The sequence below is a fragment of the Mirounga leonina genome, unplaced genomic scaffold (genome assembly GCF_011800145.1).
Source record: "Mirounga leonina isolate KUSES-001 unplaced genomic scaffold, KU_Mleo_1.0 Mir_128, whole genome shotgun sequence".
Classification (NCBI taxonomy): domain Eukaryota; kingdom Metazoa; phylum Chordata; class Mammalia; order Carnivora; family Phocidae; genus Mirounga; species Mirounga leonina.
The window spans coordinates 22,859,994-22,874,174 of record NW_023270320.1 but is presented as its reverse complement, the minus strand read 5'-3'; the positions used below and the strand labels follow the sequence as shown (position 1 = coordinate 22,874,174).

General features: G+C 37.7%; 1 protein-coding gene across 1 annotated transcript in view; it reads right to left on the bottom strand.

Annotated features, from left to right (window-relative positions):
• Positions 1–866: 866 nt before the first annotated feature.
• Positions 867–14,181, bottom strand: part of TRIML2 (tripartite motif family like 2) — a 14,925-nt gene continuing 1,610 nt past the window's right edge. Inside the window, exons 2-7 of the mRNA XM_035003870.1 lie at positions 14,025–14,120; positions 11,809–12,000; positions 10,554–10,694; positions 8,522–8,544; positions 8,245–8,345; positions 867–1,586 (exon numbers count right to left, since the gene is read on the bottom strand). Coding sequence (XP_034859761.1) covers positions 997–1,586; positions 8,245–8,345; positions 8,522–8,544; positions 10,554–10,694; positions 11,809–12,000; positions 14,025–14,120 — 1,143 coding nt within the window. The 3' untranslated portion in view covers positions 867–996. The remainder of the gene's footprint in view (positions 1,587–8,244; positions 8,346–8,521; positions 8,545–10,553; positions 10,695–11,808; positions 12,001–14,024; positions 14,121–14,181) is intronic.

Below are 14,181 nucleotides of genomic sequence, written 5' to 3'. Positions count from 1 at the left end.
CTAAAACAGCAGTCTGATTGGCAGTCCCAGTCACATGAACCACTCACACCTGCTCATCACTAGAGGCCATGCAAAACTTACTCTCATCTGCAAACCAGAGTCTACCTCCCCAGTATTATCACCATGTCTTTACATTTTAAGACTCACAATTGTGAGCCACACAAAAGGCTACAGCCACTGACCAAACTAGCTGTTTTGTTTCTTGCCTCTACTAATTTTCTTCTTAATCTTGGCTGCATATTAACCACTCAGAGAGCTCTGGAAAAATGATGCCTGGGTTCCAACCCAAAATATGAATGTAAATGGTGTGTGTCAAGAGGGGTGCCTTAGATATTTGGATTTTTAAAAAAAATCCTCAGGTGATTTTAGGATAAACCAACAGTATTACTTATATGTTTCAAAGCATTGAATTATCATGATTCTTTTAAGAAATCTACTTTTCCTTGTAAGAAAGTAGTAGAATACTTGAAAAAAATAATTTTAAAATATTCACATTTTCTGCACCACCACCTCCCCACCCAATAAAATACCCAGGGAAATTAAGTTCTCTGTTTGGAATGATGTTAGAAAGTCCTGACTCTGTCAGCATCGGATCAGGCACAGGATGTCTTCCTTTCATATGTCACTGTGATGATATTCTCAAATCTAAAGTCTTGATTATAATCATCTAATTGTGTTTTCAGAAATCGCTAGAGTCCTTAACTTAGTCCTAGAGATTCCAGACTATATTACTTCTCTAAGTTCCTAATTTTATGCTGCATATGCATTTGTTGTTCTAATTAGTGTAGGGTCCTTCCATCATTATCATTCATGACCCAGTTTCAATATAAGTTCTTTCTCGAAATAGGTGTTGAAAGCCACATGAATGCAAAAGCTCTGGGGTAATAAACTGGATTCCAACTCAATCAAGTGTCAGAAACTTTTATTGGATTACTTTATATAGATTCTTTTACAAAGTCAAGCTCTTTACTTTCTGGCCCCTTGTGGTCTTAGATTTCATGCCGAGGAAGACTGTGGGCTAACATTAACATCACAAGAAGAAACATGAGGAAAGCAAATGCTGAGCGAGTCTGAACTTGTGCCTCCACTTGGGATACAAAGAGAAAATATGGGCCTGACAGCTCCCCGGAAGGTGAGAGAAGAGAAATTATAAATGAGGGATCTGTTTGTCAAATCGTAAAAGGCTATGTGCCCATACTCGCGGTCTAGGAAGACTCCAACTTTGTGCATCTGCTCTCCTCTCAAGAAGACCCTTTTCAGAGGGGGAAAGACCCAGAAAGTATAATCAGTTCCCATCATGGAACCTGTGAGTAAGAATTTATCTCCGGAAGCAGCGGGCAGGTTACGAGCGCTGCTGGCAGGATCTTCGGAAATCCCCAACTGCCACTTGGTTGCCTTTTCCACATCCACCTCCCAGTAGTGCCTCCCTGAGGTGAAACCCTCCACACCCAACACGGTGGCACCGAAAGCGAATCTCCCCGGGCTGCCAGGAACGTCCTGCTGGACATTTCTGAGACTCACGCTTCTCAGATCCTCAGATAAGACCAGACAGGGATGAGCTGTTTTAGGATCCAAAGTCACAGCTCCTGCGGGGAGAGAGAAATTCAGTTCGATTCGGTTAGAGTCAGCCATGCCACCACCAGAGACTGAGGATGTCTACCACGAAGAGACCTGCCAGTGAGTGGGTACAGCTGCAGGCACAGATACGGAAGAGGCAATCTCAAAGTTCAGGAAAGGTGACCTCTGAGCTTTGTTTCAAGAACTGGGCATCACAGAAGAAGAGGGCAGTGAGATAATGGAAGGAGATGCAATCTGAGGAGGAAGGAGAGTAATGGACTTCACAGAGGTTCTGTCAGAGCAGAAAGGAATTTTGGCAGGCTGTAAAAATGGTATTCAATCCTCGTCACGTATCAGCTGGGAGCCAACTACTCTCCTAAAGACCTCCAAGCCTCGAACTCCAGGCTTCATTCCCCTAAAGACTCATTAGAATCTCCTAACAGAGCAGGGTTTTCCCTGTGACTAAACTGCTCTCCCCTTAAATATCACCAGAGTGTGACACAGATGCTTAGAAACTGTTGCCAGCAGGCTCTTGATATTGAGTAAATCAAAAGAACGTATTAGCAGAGGCTGGAAAACCTGTGGGAATCCTCCAGAAAAAAATCAAGCTGCAAACAAGAGAGCTCAATGTGATTTCTTATCCTTGAATGACAGTGACACTTGCCTTCGTATCTCAAACTGTTCCTTCTCTTATCTCTTTCTCCTCAACTATTAAATATTGTGATTTCTCAGGGCTTAAGACTGGGTCTTCCTTTTTTACAGTTTGTATTCCTTTCTCCCTAGGTGACTTCACCTAGCCTTAGTTTTAAATATCTTCTATATGTTCATGGCTTACTTCATAATTTTTTTTTTAACCCATTAGAATTTTTTTTTTTTTAAGATTTTATTTATTTATTCGGCCGAGAGAGAGCAGGAGAGCACAAGCAGTGGGAGCGGCAGAGGGAGAGGGAGAAGCAGGCTCCCTGTCAAGCAGGGAGCCCGATGCGGGGCTTGATCCCAGGACCCTGGGATCATGACCTGAGCTGAAGGCAGTCACTTAACCACCCAGGTGCCCCATGGCTTACTTCATAAAGAAGGTGCCAAATACCAGTTAGAAATAACAGAGGCATTTCACACATACTATGTCCAAAATGGAACTTCAAAACTACCCCTTTCCAGTTCTACTTCAGTTAATAGCATACTTATTTCTTCACTTGCTAAACCATAAACCATAAAACCTGGAATAGTTCCTTATTTTTTACCTTAATATCTAATCCAGCAGAAAGTTTTGCTGCCAAATGAACTTACATTTCTGGACTTGAAGCCCAATTCATATCGTTATTAGGTTGGTCTTAAAAGCCATAAACCTTGAAATTTAAATTTAAGTTGTCCCAGGCTTTCAGTATTTCCAGAAGATGGGCAGAAACAAATGCAATTCTCTCTGGAATAATGCATGGATTCATTCTTGGACTCAATTTCTAAAAATAATATCCAAGGAAAAAAGCGAAGCTTACTGTTAAAAAATCAAACACACACTCACAAAGTAAGAAAGCACTATTAAGTGAGACTAGCAGAAATAAATCTGAAGAACTTTAGATATTGCAATTACTAGGCACAGAACTAAAATAGTTTTTGCTTACATGTTTGAAGAAAAAAGAAAAGCTTAAAAATACCTACAGGATATAGGAAGCTAAAAAGTAAGACCAAGTGGATTTGACAAAGAACAGAATAGATTATCTAGAAATGAAAATAAAATTAAAGTATCTATAGATGATTACAAAAAAGCTACAGATCATCATGCCTCAATAACATAAATGCAAAAATTCTTTAAAGTATTAGCATATTGAATCCAGCAATAAATAAAACGGATAAAACATCATTACCAAGAGTTTACTCTGGGAAGGCAAGTCTGGGCCAACATATGAAAAAATATATTTCACCATATTAATACATGAAGAAAAAATACAAATATTTTGGTAGATATAGAAAAAGCATCTAATATTCAACATCTGTTCATGATAAAAAGTTTTAACAAATCAGGACTAGGGGGAGAACTTCTTAACTTTATGAAAGGCAACTATAAAAAAACCCTACAGCTAACATCAAAGTTCAAGGTGAAAGACAATGCTTTCTTGTACCCTAAGATCAAGAAGGAGGCAAATGTTTCTCACTGCTCCTATTCAACATTATATTGGAGGTCCTAGAGCCAGTACCACAAGGTGAGAAAAATATAGAAAAGGCTTACATACTGGCAAGAAATAAAACTTCCTGTATTAATAGATTACCTGCCTATCTTTGTAGAAAATCACAAAGAATCTATTAAAAAAGCCACTAGCTCTAATAAGTAAGTTTAGCATAGTCATAAATTACAATGTCAATATATACAAATTTATTGTTATATACCAGCAATAAACTGGAAATGAATGAAATTTCAATTAGAAATGCTATTAACACTAAAAAAAATAAAATATTTAAGGATCCATCTAATATGTACAATATGTTTTGCTGAAAACTTCAAAACACTGATGAGTGAAATCAAATAAGACCGAAATAGAAATATATCATCTTATCCCAAATTAATCTATACATTCACTATAACACCAATCCAAGTCTCCATTTTTTTTTTTTTTTGTAGACACCAGTAAGCTGATTTTAAATTTTTTGTGAAAAAGCAAAGGATCTGGAGTAGCCAAAATTATTTTGAAAAGAACAGATTTGGAGAACTCACATGTCAATTTTAAGACTTCCTATGGAGTAAAATTCAAGCCAGTGTGGTATTAGCAAAAGGATAAACACAATGATCAATGGACCTATTAGAGTCAGCATAGACCGGCTTGTACATGCCAACTGATTTTCAACAAAGGTGCTAAGTAAATTTAATGAAGAATAGTGTTTTCACCAAATGATGCTGGAACAACTGGATATATACATGTACAAAAAAGGTGGGGGTGGGAGTTGTACCAGATCTTGAGTCATATACAAATATAACTCCAAAAGAATAACAGACCTAAATGTAAAAACTAAAACTTCTAGAAGAAAAAAATCTTTGAGTAGTAAAAGATTTGTTAGGATGGGACACAAAAACACAAACCATAAAAGAAAAAACTGATAAACTGAATTTCAAAATTTAAAACTTCTGCTCTTCAAAAGGTACTATGAGGTAAACGAAAATATAAATCACAGATTAAAGAAATTGAAGATGACACAAAGAAATGGAAAGATATGCAATGCTCATGGACTGGATGAACAAATATTGTTAAAGTATCTATACTACTCAAGCAATCTCTTTCAAAATACCAATAACATTTTTCAAAGAACCAGAACAAACAATCCTAAAATTTGTATGGAACCACAAAAGACCCCGAATGGCTAAAGCAATCTTGAGAAACAAAACTGGAGGGATCACAATTCCAGACTTCAAGTTATATTAAAAAGCTGTAGTAATCAAGAGAGTATGGTACTGGTACAAAAACAGATACACAGATCGATGGAACAGAATAGAAAACCCAGAAATAAACCCGCAACTATATGGTCAATTAATCTTCAACAAAGCAGGAAAGAATATGCAATGGGAAAAAGAAAATGGGACAGCTACATGCAAAAGGATGGAACTGGACCATCTTCTTTCATTATATAAAAAAAATAAACTCAAAATGGATCAAACACCTAAATGTGAGAACTCAAACCATAAAAATACTAGAAGAGAACACAGGTGGCAATTGCTCTGACACAGGTCATAGCAACATTTTCTAGATAGGTCTCCTGAGGCAAGGGCAATTCAAGCAAAAATAAATTATTGGGACTGTATCAGAAAAAAAGCTTCTGCACAGCAAAGGAAACAATCAACAAAACTAAAAGACAACCTACAGAATGGGAGAAGATATTTACTAATGACATATATGATAAAGGGTTAGCATCCAAAATATCTAAAGAATTGATACAACTCAACACCCCAAAAAACAAACAAACAAAAATCCAATTATAAAATGGGCAAAAGACATGGACAGACATTCTCAAAATTAGACATACAGATGGTCAACAGACACATGAAAAGATGCTCAACGTCACTCATCATCGGGGAAATGCAAATCTAACTACAATGGGATATCACCTCACACCTGTCAGAATGGCTAAAATCAACAACACAAGAAACAACAGGTGTTGGTGAGGATGTGGAGAAAAAGGAACCCCCTTGCACTGTTGGTGGAAATACAAACTGGTGCAGCCACTCTGGAAAACAGTGTGGAGGTTCCTCAAAAAGTTAAAAATAGAACTACCCTACAATCTAATAATCACACTACTGGGCATTTACCCCCAAAATACAAAAACACTAATTCCAAGGGATACGTGCACCCCAATGTTTACAGCAGCCAAGATATGGAAGCAGCCCAAGTGTCCATCAACTGATGGATGGATAAAGTGGTGCGCACACACACACACACACACAGGAATATTCCTCAGCCATACAAAAGGATGAAATCTTGCCATTTGCAACAACATAGTTGGAAAGAGAAAGCATAGTGCTAAATGAAATAAGTCAGTCAGAGAAAGACAAATACCGTATGATTTCACTCATATGTTTAAGAAACAAAACAAACAAAGAAAAAAAGAGACAAACCAAACAGACTCTTAACTGTAGAGAACAAATTGATGGCTACCAGAGGGGAGGTAGGTGCAGGGGGCGATGGGTGAAATAGGTGAAGGGGACTGAGTACACTTATAATAAGCACTGAGTAATGCATAGAATTGTTGAATCACTATATTGTATTCCTGAAACTAATATAATACAGTATGGTGACAATATGAGGATTAAAATTTAAAAAATTAATAAAAAATATAAATCACAGAGAGAAAGAAATATTTACAAAATATGTCTGATAAAGGACTGGTAATTGGAATATATAAAGAAATCCCAACACTAAATAATATACAACACAATTTTAAAAATACTGAAAACGGGGCGCCTGGGTGGCTCAGTCGGTTAAGCGACTGCCTTCGGCTCAGGTCATGATCCTGGAGTCCCGGGATCGAGTCCCGCATCGGGCTCCCTGCTCAGCGGGGAGTCTGCTTCTCCCTCTGACCCTCCCCCCTCTCATGTGCTCTCTCTCTCTCAAATAAATAAATAAAATCTTAAAAAAATAAATAAATAAAAATACTGAAAACGTTTATAGACAGACTTCAAAGAGATAAAGTGCAAATAAACACATGAAAATATGCTCAATATCACTAGTTATTTCAGAAATGTAAATTAAAATTTAAAGTGATATATAACTACATATGTATTAAGTCTGCTTTACTTATTTTTAATAAGTTACTCTTTTAATATTTTTTTAATTTTTTTTTTTTTTTTTAAAGAGAGAGAGAGAGAATGCGAGCAGGGGGAGAGGTAGAGCGAGAGGGAGAAGCAGACTCCCTGCTGATCAGGGAACCCAACATGGGGCTCAATCCCAGGACTCTGAGATTATGACCCAAGCCGAAGGCAGACACTTAACCAAATGAGCCACCCAGGCGCCCCTAGGTCTTTAAAAAAAAAAAAAAAAAAAAAAAGGTGATAATACGAAATGTTAGTGAGGATGTGGAGTAACTGAATCTCATACATCACCAGTAGGAATGCAAAATGACACAGTTTGGAAAACAAATTTTACAATCCCTTTCCTAGATATGCAACCAAGACAAATGAAGTCATGTTCACATTAAACTCACAAGCAAATATTTATAGCACAGATTTGGAAACAACTCAATTGGCCTTCGAATTACAAGAGAATAACTGTGGTATATTCACACAGTGGAGTACCCCACAAAAACAAAAAGGAGGGGCGCCTGGGTGGCTCAGTTGGTTAAGCGACTGCCTTCGGCTCAGGTCATGATCCTGGAGTCCTGGGATCGAGTCCCACGTCAGGCTCCCTGCTCAGCGGGGAGTCTGCTTCTCCCTCTGACCCTCCCCCTTCTCATGCTCTCTCTCTCTGTCTCATTCTCTCTCTCAAATAAATAAATAAAATCTTAAAAAAAAAAAACAAAAACCAAAAGGAATAAACTACTGATACACACAACAAACTTGGATGTGCCTCAAATGCTTTATGCTAAGTGAAAAAAGCCAGACATAAAAGGCCACATACTGTATGGATCCACTGACAGGACATTCCAGAAAAGGTAGAACTATGGGGTAGGAGATATAAATCTTTCATTATATATGTTGACATTTTTTTATTTATTTTTTTTAAAGATTTATTTATTTATTTGAGACAGACACAGAGAGAGAGAGGGCATCATGAGGGGTGGGGGAGAGGGAGAGGGTGAGAATCCTCAAGCAGACTCCCTGCTGATTGTGGGGCCCAATGCAGGTTCAATCCCAGGATCCTGAGATCATGACCTGAGCCAAAATCAAAAGTTGGACGCTTACCCGACTAAGCTACCCAGGCGCCCCAACATTTTTTCCCTAGAAGTTTAAATTTTTTTTTTTTTTTCCTGTCAAACTCCGCTTATGATCACGTTTCAGGCTTGGGAAAGTGGGAAAGGATATGCAAAAGAGAGCCTTTCAACATAAGATCATACAGTTATTTTCTTGATAGGTTCTCCAATATGTATAGCATTATTAAGCTCTCCAATCTTTTTAAATCCTTAAGCTCTCTGGAATCTTTTATCTAGGATGTTCACTTGACTCTCAGATACAAAATCAAGTGCCCTGTAATCGTGGATGTGTCAACTTACTTTGGAGAATGTTGAGCATTCTGCTCATTCCTGTTACTTGGCACAGACTCAGGTCTGTGATTTGGGCAGGCTCCAGACACTGAAGCAGTAGTGACTCGCTCCTATAAAAGAAAGGACAATCTCAGTTATCTGTGCAGACCCAAGGCCCCAATCCAGAGGATGGATGTCAATACATGACCTCCTGATCCTTACTGACCCCAATATCTCTACTCCTGTGTGCTCCCGTTTCAGACCCTGAATCCCACCCCAATGTTTCCATTCCAAAATGAAAACTTACCTTTCCACAGAATATCTTGCATTCTACAGGGTGAAAAAGAGATAAGGTTACTATTTGAGCCACACTTCTGGTATTTGAGCCACGCCTCTTCTGAGCTGTGCCCCTGAAAATTATCTTCGAATGATGAAACTTGGTTTGTATGTAATTTCCCCAGCTTTGTGGTGCTAAATCTCAGATATCAGATTTTAACACTGAATAGTAAAAGTCAGAAAAATGCTTGAAATCATTGTTATATTCCCAAGGAAAATGTTTGTGTTTTTGTTTTCTTAGTTTTATTACAGGTGGGGATTGTATAGTCATTTTATATGGAATTTGGAACCTGCTGAATCAGATGATGTCTTGGCAAGATTTATATTTAATCTTGATGTCTTTTTTTCTTTTGTTGAATAAATTTGACATGCAACAGTAAGTTTAAGGTGTATAGTGTGTTTTGATACCCTTGTATATTGTAATGATTGCCGATGTAGCAGTATTTATCACATCATACAATTATAATACTATATTGTTTTATATATTCATTATACCATGCATTACATCTCTATGGTTTATTACTATTCATTACAAGTTTGTACCCTGAAACACTATCACTCTTATCAATGCCCCCCACCCCTACCCCATTCCCCCAATAAGCACCATTTTACTGTTTAAACAGGTTTAACTTTTTTAGATTCCACATATAAGTGACATCATGCAATAGTTGTCTTTCTGACTTATCTTGCTTAAAGCATCATGTGCTCAAGGTCTATCCATGTTGTCAAAGATGGGAGGTTATTTTCCTTTCTCATGACTGAATAATATTCCATTAAGTAGATGTACTAAATTTTTTTGTTCATTCATCTGTTAATGGGCATTTGCGTTGTTTCCAAACATGGGAGTGCGTGTATCCCTTTGAAATCCTGTTTTCGTTTCCTTTGAGTATATACCCAGAAGTGGAATTGCTGGATCATATAGTAAATCTATTCTTAATTTTTTGAGACAACTCCATATTGTTTTCCATAGGGGTTGGACCAATCTACATTCCCACCAACAATGTTGAAGTGCTCCCTTTTCGCCGTATCTTCACCAGCACCCATCCTCTCTTACTGATAGCCATTCTAACAGCTGAGAGGGTGTATCTCACTGTGGTTTTGATTTGCATTTCCCAAGGGCCGTATTTCCCATACCTCGCCTCAGCCATCTTATCCAGAATGGTCATAATTCAAACTCTGCCCATTTACTTTTTTTTCTTACACTGGGTAACAAGAGTTGAACAGGTGAAGCAGACTGCTAATAAACTGGGGACGGTGGATGGAGCTAGGTCAGAAGCTGAGCATAACTGAGTCACACCTACCTTACCTGTCTGGAACTAGGTTTGGCCCTAGAATAGAACCTAATTGTTTACGTGTAAGGGCTTCTCAAATAAGAGCACTCACTTTGCAGATAATAAGCCTGGTGGCCGAAGGATATGGACAGAGTCTTAAGATAATAATTTACTTGTTGAAAGGTAATGCATGTTACAACATTTAAAATATGCAATACTATATAAAAAAATCTCACCCTTGTTTTTCCAAGGTTACCGCTCAATGTTTGTGTTTATTTTGCCAAAGGCAGTCTGTGAATGTTAATGAGCATATGTCTATACATACATACATATTCACTAAAACCAAGCAAAAAGCAGTTCTGCATGTTTTCCCTTTAACTAAATATTCTGAAAATTATTTCTACCACTATAGAGTTGTTTCATTCTATTTTTCTGGTTGCAGAATATTCTACTGTATTGATGTATCATAATTTGACTAATCCATTATTTACTCTATCAAGGGACCTCTCGATTCAAACTAATTATTGATAGCCTCAAGGTAAGAATTCATATCATGAAGTAGCTCTCCACTGTATCAAGATTTTAGACAATTCATAATGCTTTTGGTGACTGGAAAATAGCCTACACAGCCTTCATGTATGTTTGAAAATCATCAAATATTCTCCAACTGACCCCTAATGAGTAATGTCCACTTCTCCTTTCTCAAATACTGTAATGAAGATCATTTCTTACCTGGAGCAACGCTAAGGTGTATTCCCCACACTTCTTCTCTAGCTCTGCAATGATCCTTTGGAGGCTGCAGATCTGTTCAGAAAGCCTGACTTCACTCTCCTTCAGTTTATTCATGTTCTCTTTCCCCAAATCCTTCAGTCTCTGCAGAAGCATCTCCTTATTACTATTTAACAAGTGGTAATTTCTTTTATTCACTAATTCAACCGTTTCTTAAACCCACTTTACTGCCTGCCACTCCAGAAATACATATAATTAGGTAAGGCCCAATACCCCTGAGTGGTAAGGAAGACACCTCAATTGAAATTTGATATTCTGACACAATATATTTATGCTGATGTGGAAGGTGTACACGTAGTCCACTTATTCAGATAACAACCCGACCCTAAAACAGATCATGTTATTTTGCTGTGCCATTTTGTTCAGAAAGTTTCCTATTTCCTTCATTAAATTAAGATTTGAATCTAATAATTTAATCAAAAAGAAATAATCAAGCCACTGACATTTTTTATCCTTGCAAAGATGTTCCACGTAGACACAAAATCACATGCTGTTGTTTTTTTCTTAAAGAACACATATGATACATATTATATGCTATTGCTGATATCACACCTTGTTTTTTTCTTAATAAATAATATGTTCTTGGAGAGCATTCCTTATCCATACACATAAAGCTGTTATTTTTTCTAAATGCTGAAGAGCATTTCATTGTAAGTACATAGTACAATTTATTCTGAGAATCCTTTATTGATGGATATAGGTTGTATTTAATCTCTTGCTATCATAAACATTGCAGCATTAATAATAATGCCTAATAGTTACCGATGGCATAATACGTACAACGCTGTTTAAAGAGCTTTAAATAGATTATCACAATCCTCACAATAGTATTATAAACTAGGGGCATTATCCCTATTTTAATAGCTAAGGAAACTGAGTCACAGGTTAAACAACATGTACAGGTTAAACTAGTAAATAGCAGAGGCCAGATAGGAACCTCATCAATCTGGCTTCAAAGACTACCTCTAAACCATGGATTTATACTGGAATAATTTTACGGCATTCCCTTATCCTTGTATCTTTTTGTAGGCATGTAAGTATATTTATAAGATAAATGATCAGAAATAGAACTGCTGGGTGAATATACACATTCTTTTAATACATTCGTGGTTGTCACTGGCTGTCCCATTTTAGAATTGGCATAATGTTCAGCTCTCATTTTCCAAACACTATGAGCACGCAGTTTTCCACATCTCACCTGTAGCGTTTCCTGGGACTTCTCCTTCAGCTGTGTGCCAAATTCCATCAGTTGATTCAGACCATCTTCCTTCACGTTCAGGTTGAATACGCACCCTTGCAGGCTCCGGGAGTTCATCTCCTCTTCAACCATCAACTGGAACCTTATCCTATATTCAGACTCAATCATCTCTTTAAAATCCTGCTCTTCTCCCTTCATCATAGATATAAATGTGACAGACTTCAAGTTAAACGCCACGGATAAATATTTATGGTCACTTTCCAGCTCTAACTCTAATATAAAGACAAGGAAATATAAAGTACAGGGGAAGAAATAAAAGGCGTAAATACAAAGGACAAAAAAAGTTTTGAGACAAGATCAACTAACATCACCATAATCTTAGAACGTGAAATGCAGATGAAGAAATGTTAATTGACTTAGAAAACTGAGAAATCTAAGATCACCGTGACAAAGAGAAGGAGATGAAGAAAACTGGAAGGTGGGGCAAATGGCTTTTGCTGATGCTTTGGATAGGGAGTGTAAGGAAACAGGAATGAAAGGGTGACTCCAAGGTTTTTAGAGAAAGCAACTGGAACAGAAAAAGATAAACAAGAAAGGGATAGATCCCAGAGGTGGGGAGTGTATCAGCAGCTCAGTTTTGGATATCCTGATTTTGAGTTGTCACTTAGACATCCAAGGAGAGATGCTGAGTAGGAAGATGGACACGGAAGTCTATCACTTGGAAGTCTGAGCTAGAGATGTACATTGGGAGTAGGCAGCTTAATGGTATTTCATCTCATGAGACCCCATGGAATTGAGATTTATCAAGAACCTGACCACTGCTCATGACCTCAACAGTCCCCTGGCAGGTTTCCCCACCTCTGCTCTCACCCTCCTACTGTCTAGTCTTAGCCTCAGAAGCCAGAGTGCTTCTGTGAAAATGGAAATTTGATCAAGCTACCCCTGTTCAAAACTTTCCACTGGTTTCCCTATTTCATTTAAAGTCAGCTGCCCTGTATGACTTGGCCCCTTTATCTTCTGACCTCACCTACCAGTTTCCATGCCTTCCCAACCCCAAAGGAGTACATACCAGATTCTTTCCAAGACTGCATAACTCAGTTCCTCACCAGCTTGAGTTTTTGTCAAATGCCACATTCTAAACAAAGTCACTTTATTTCAAAGTACATCCCATTATGCTTTCCTTTTTTCTTTTCTTAAGAATGTATAGCATTTACCATGTACCATTCATTTTACTTGTTTTGTTCACCTTCAGTTGCACAAGGGCAGACATTTTTTTCCCTCTCTCCTGCTGCTAAATCCCCACCACCTAATATAGTCCTTAGCAAACAGCGGGACCCCAATATCTGTTGAATATATGGTACTTAAGGCTGAAAAAATGGGGATCAGTTGAAAAATTCTTGGAGAACCAGTCAATTCTCTTCCTCTACCATCCTCAAGTGGCCATTTATTCTCTTTAAAAATTGAAAGGGAGAAGACCCAGAATCTGGGATACCTGGCACAGAATAGTTAAATATGAAGAGAAGGTGTGAAATCAGAAGTGGGCATAACAGATGACAAGCCCTCGTTTCGAACAGTAATTCTCAAACTGCCTTTTAAATGGTTTCAGGATTTATATGGTCACCAACGGTACACGAGATGCTCATTCTCCCATGGCATTGGTATAAATCCTGTTACCAATCTTTTTTTATCTGTCAATAAGGCTTGCAAATGACATTTCACAGATTTAAGAGTTAATTTGTATTTCTCTTACCATAAACAAAGTTCAGGATCTTTTTAAGTGTTTAAAGGATGGCTGCATTTTTTTTTTTCTGTGAAATCTCTTTTCTTCAATCATTTTTCTATTGAATTTCTAGCCTTTTGCTTATTGACTTTAAGATTTTTTTTTTTTTTTTTTTAAATTCATGAGAGAGCGAGAGAGAAAGGCAGAGGGAGAAACGGGCTCCCAAGGAGCAGGGAGCCCGATGCGGGACTCGATCCCAGGACCCTGGGATCATGACCTGAGCCAAAGGTAAAAGGTAGACACTTAACCAACTGAGCCACCCAGGCGCCCTTGCTTATTGACTTTTAAGAACTCTTCATTCGTAAAGAAATTAACACTTTTCATACCTATGGGTTTCAAAGATTTTTCCTGCTTTGTTATTTATCTTCCGACTTCATGTTATTTGCTATGCAACATTATAGGTAATTCCCTGCTCAGACTGGAGATCAGCACTGACCTGAATCGTCACCATTCTTTCTTGCTCATCAGCCAATATGCTTTTAGCTACTTCAAGTTTCTCCTTCAATGTGCTCAATATCTCCTGGAATAACTTCTGCAGAGAAACAGATCACAGAATTCTAGGTAAAGTCATTGCTTTAGAACAGTTAGATTTT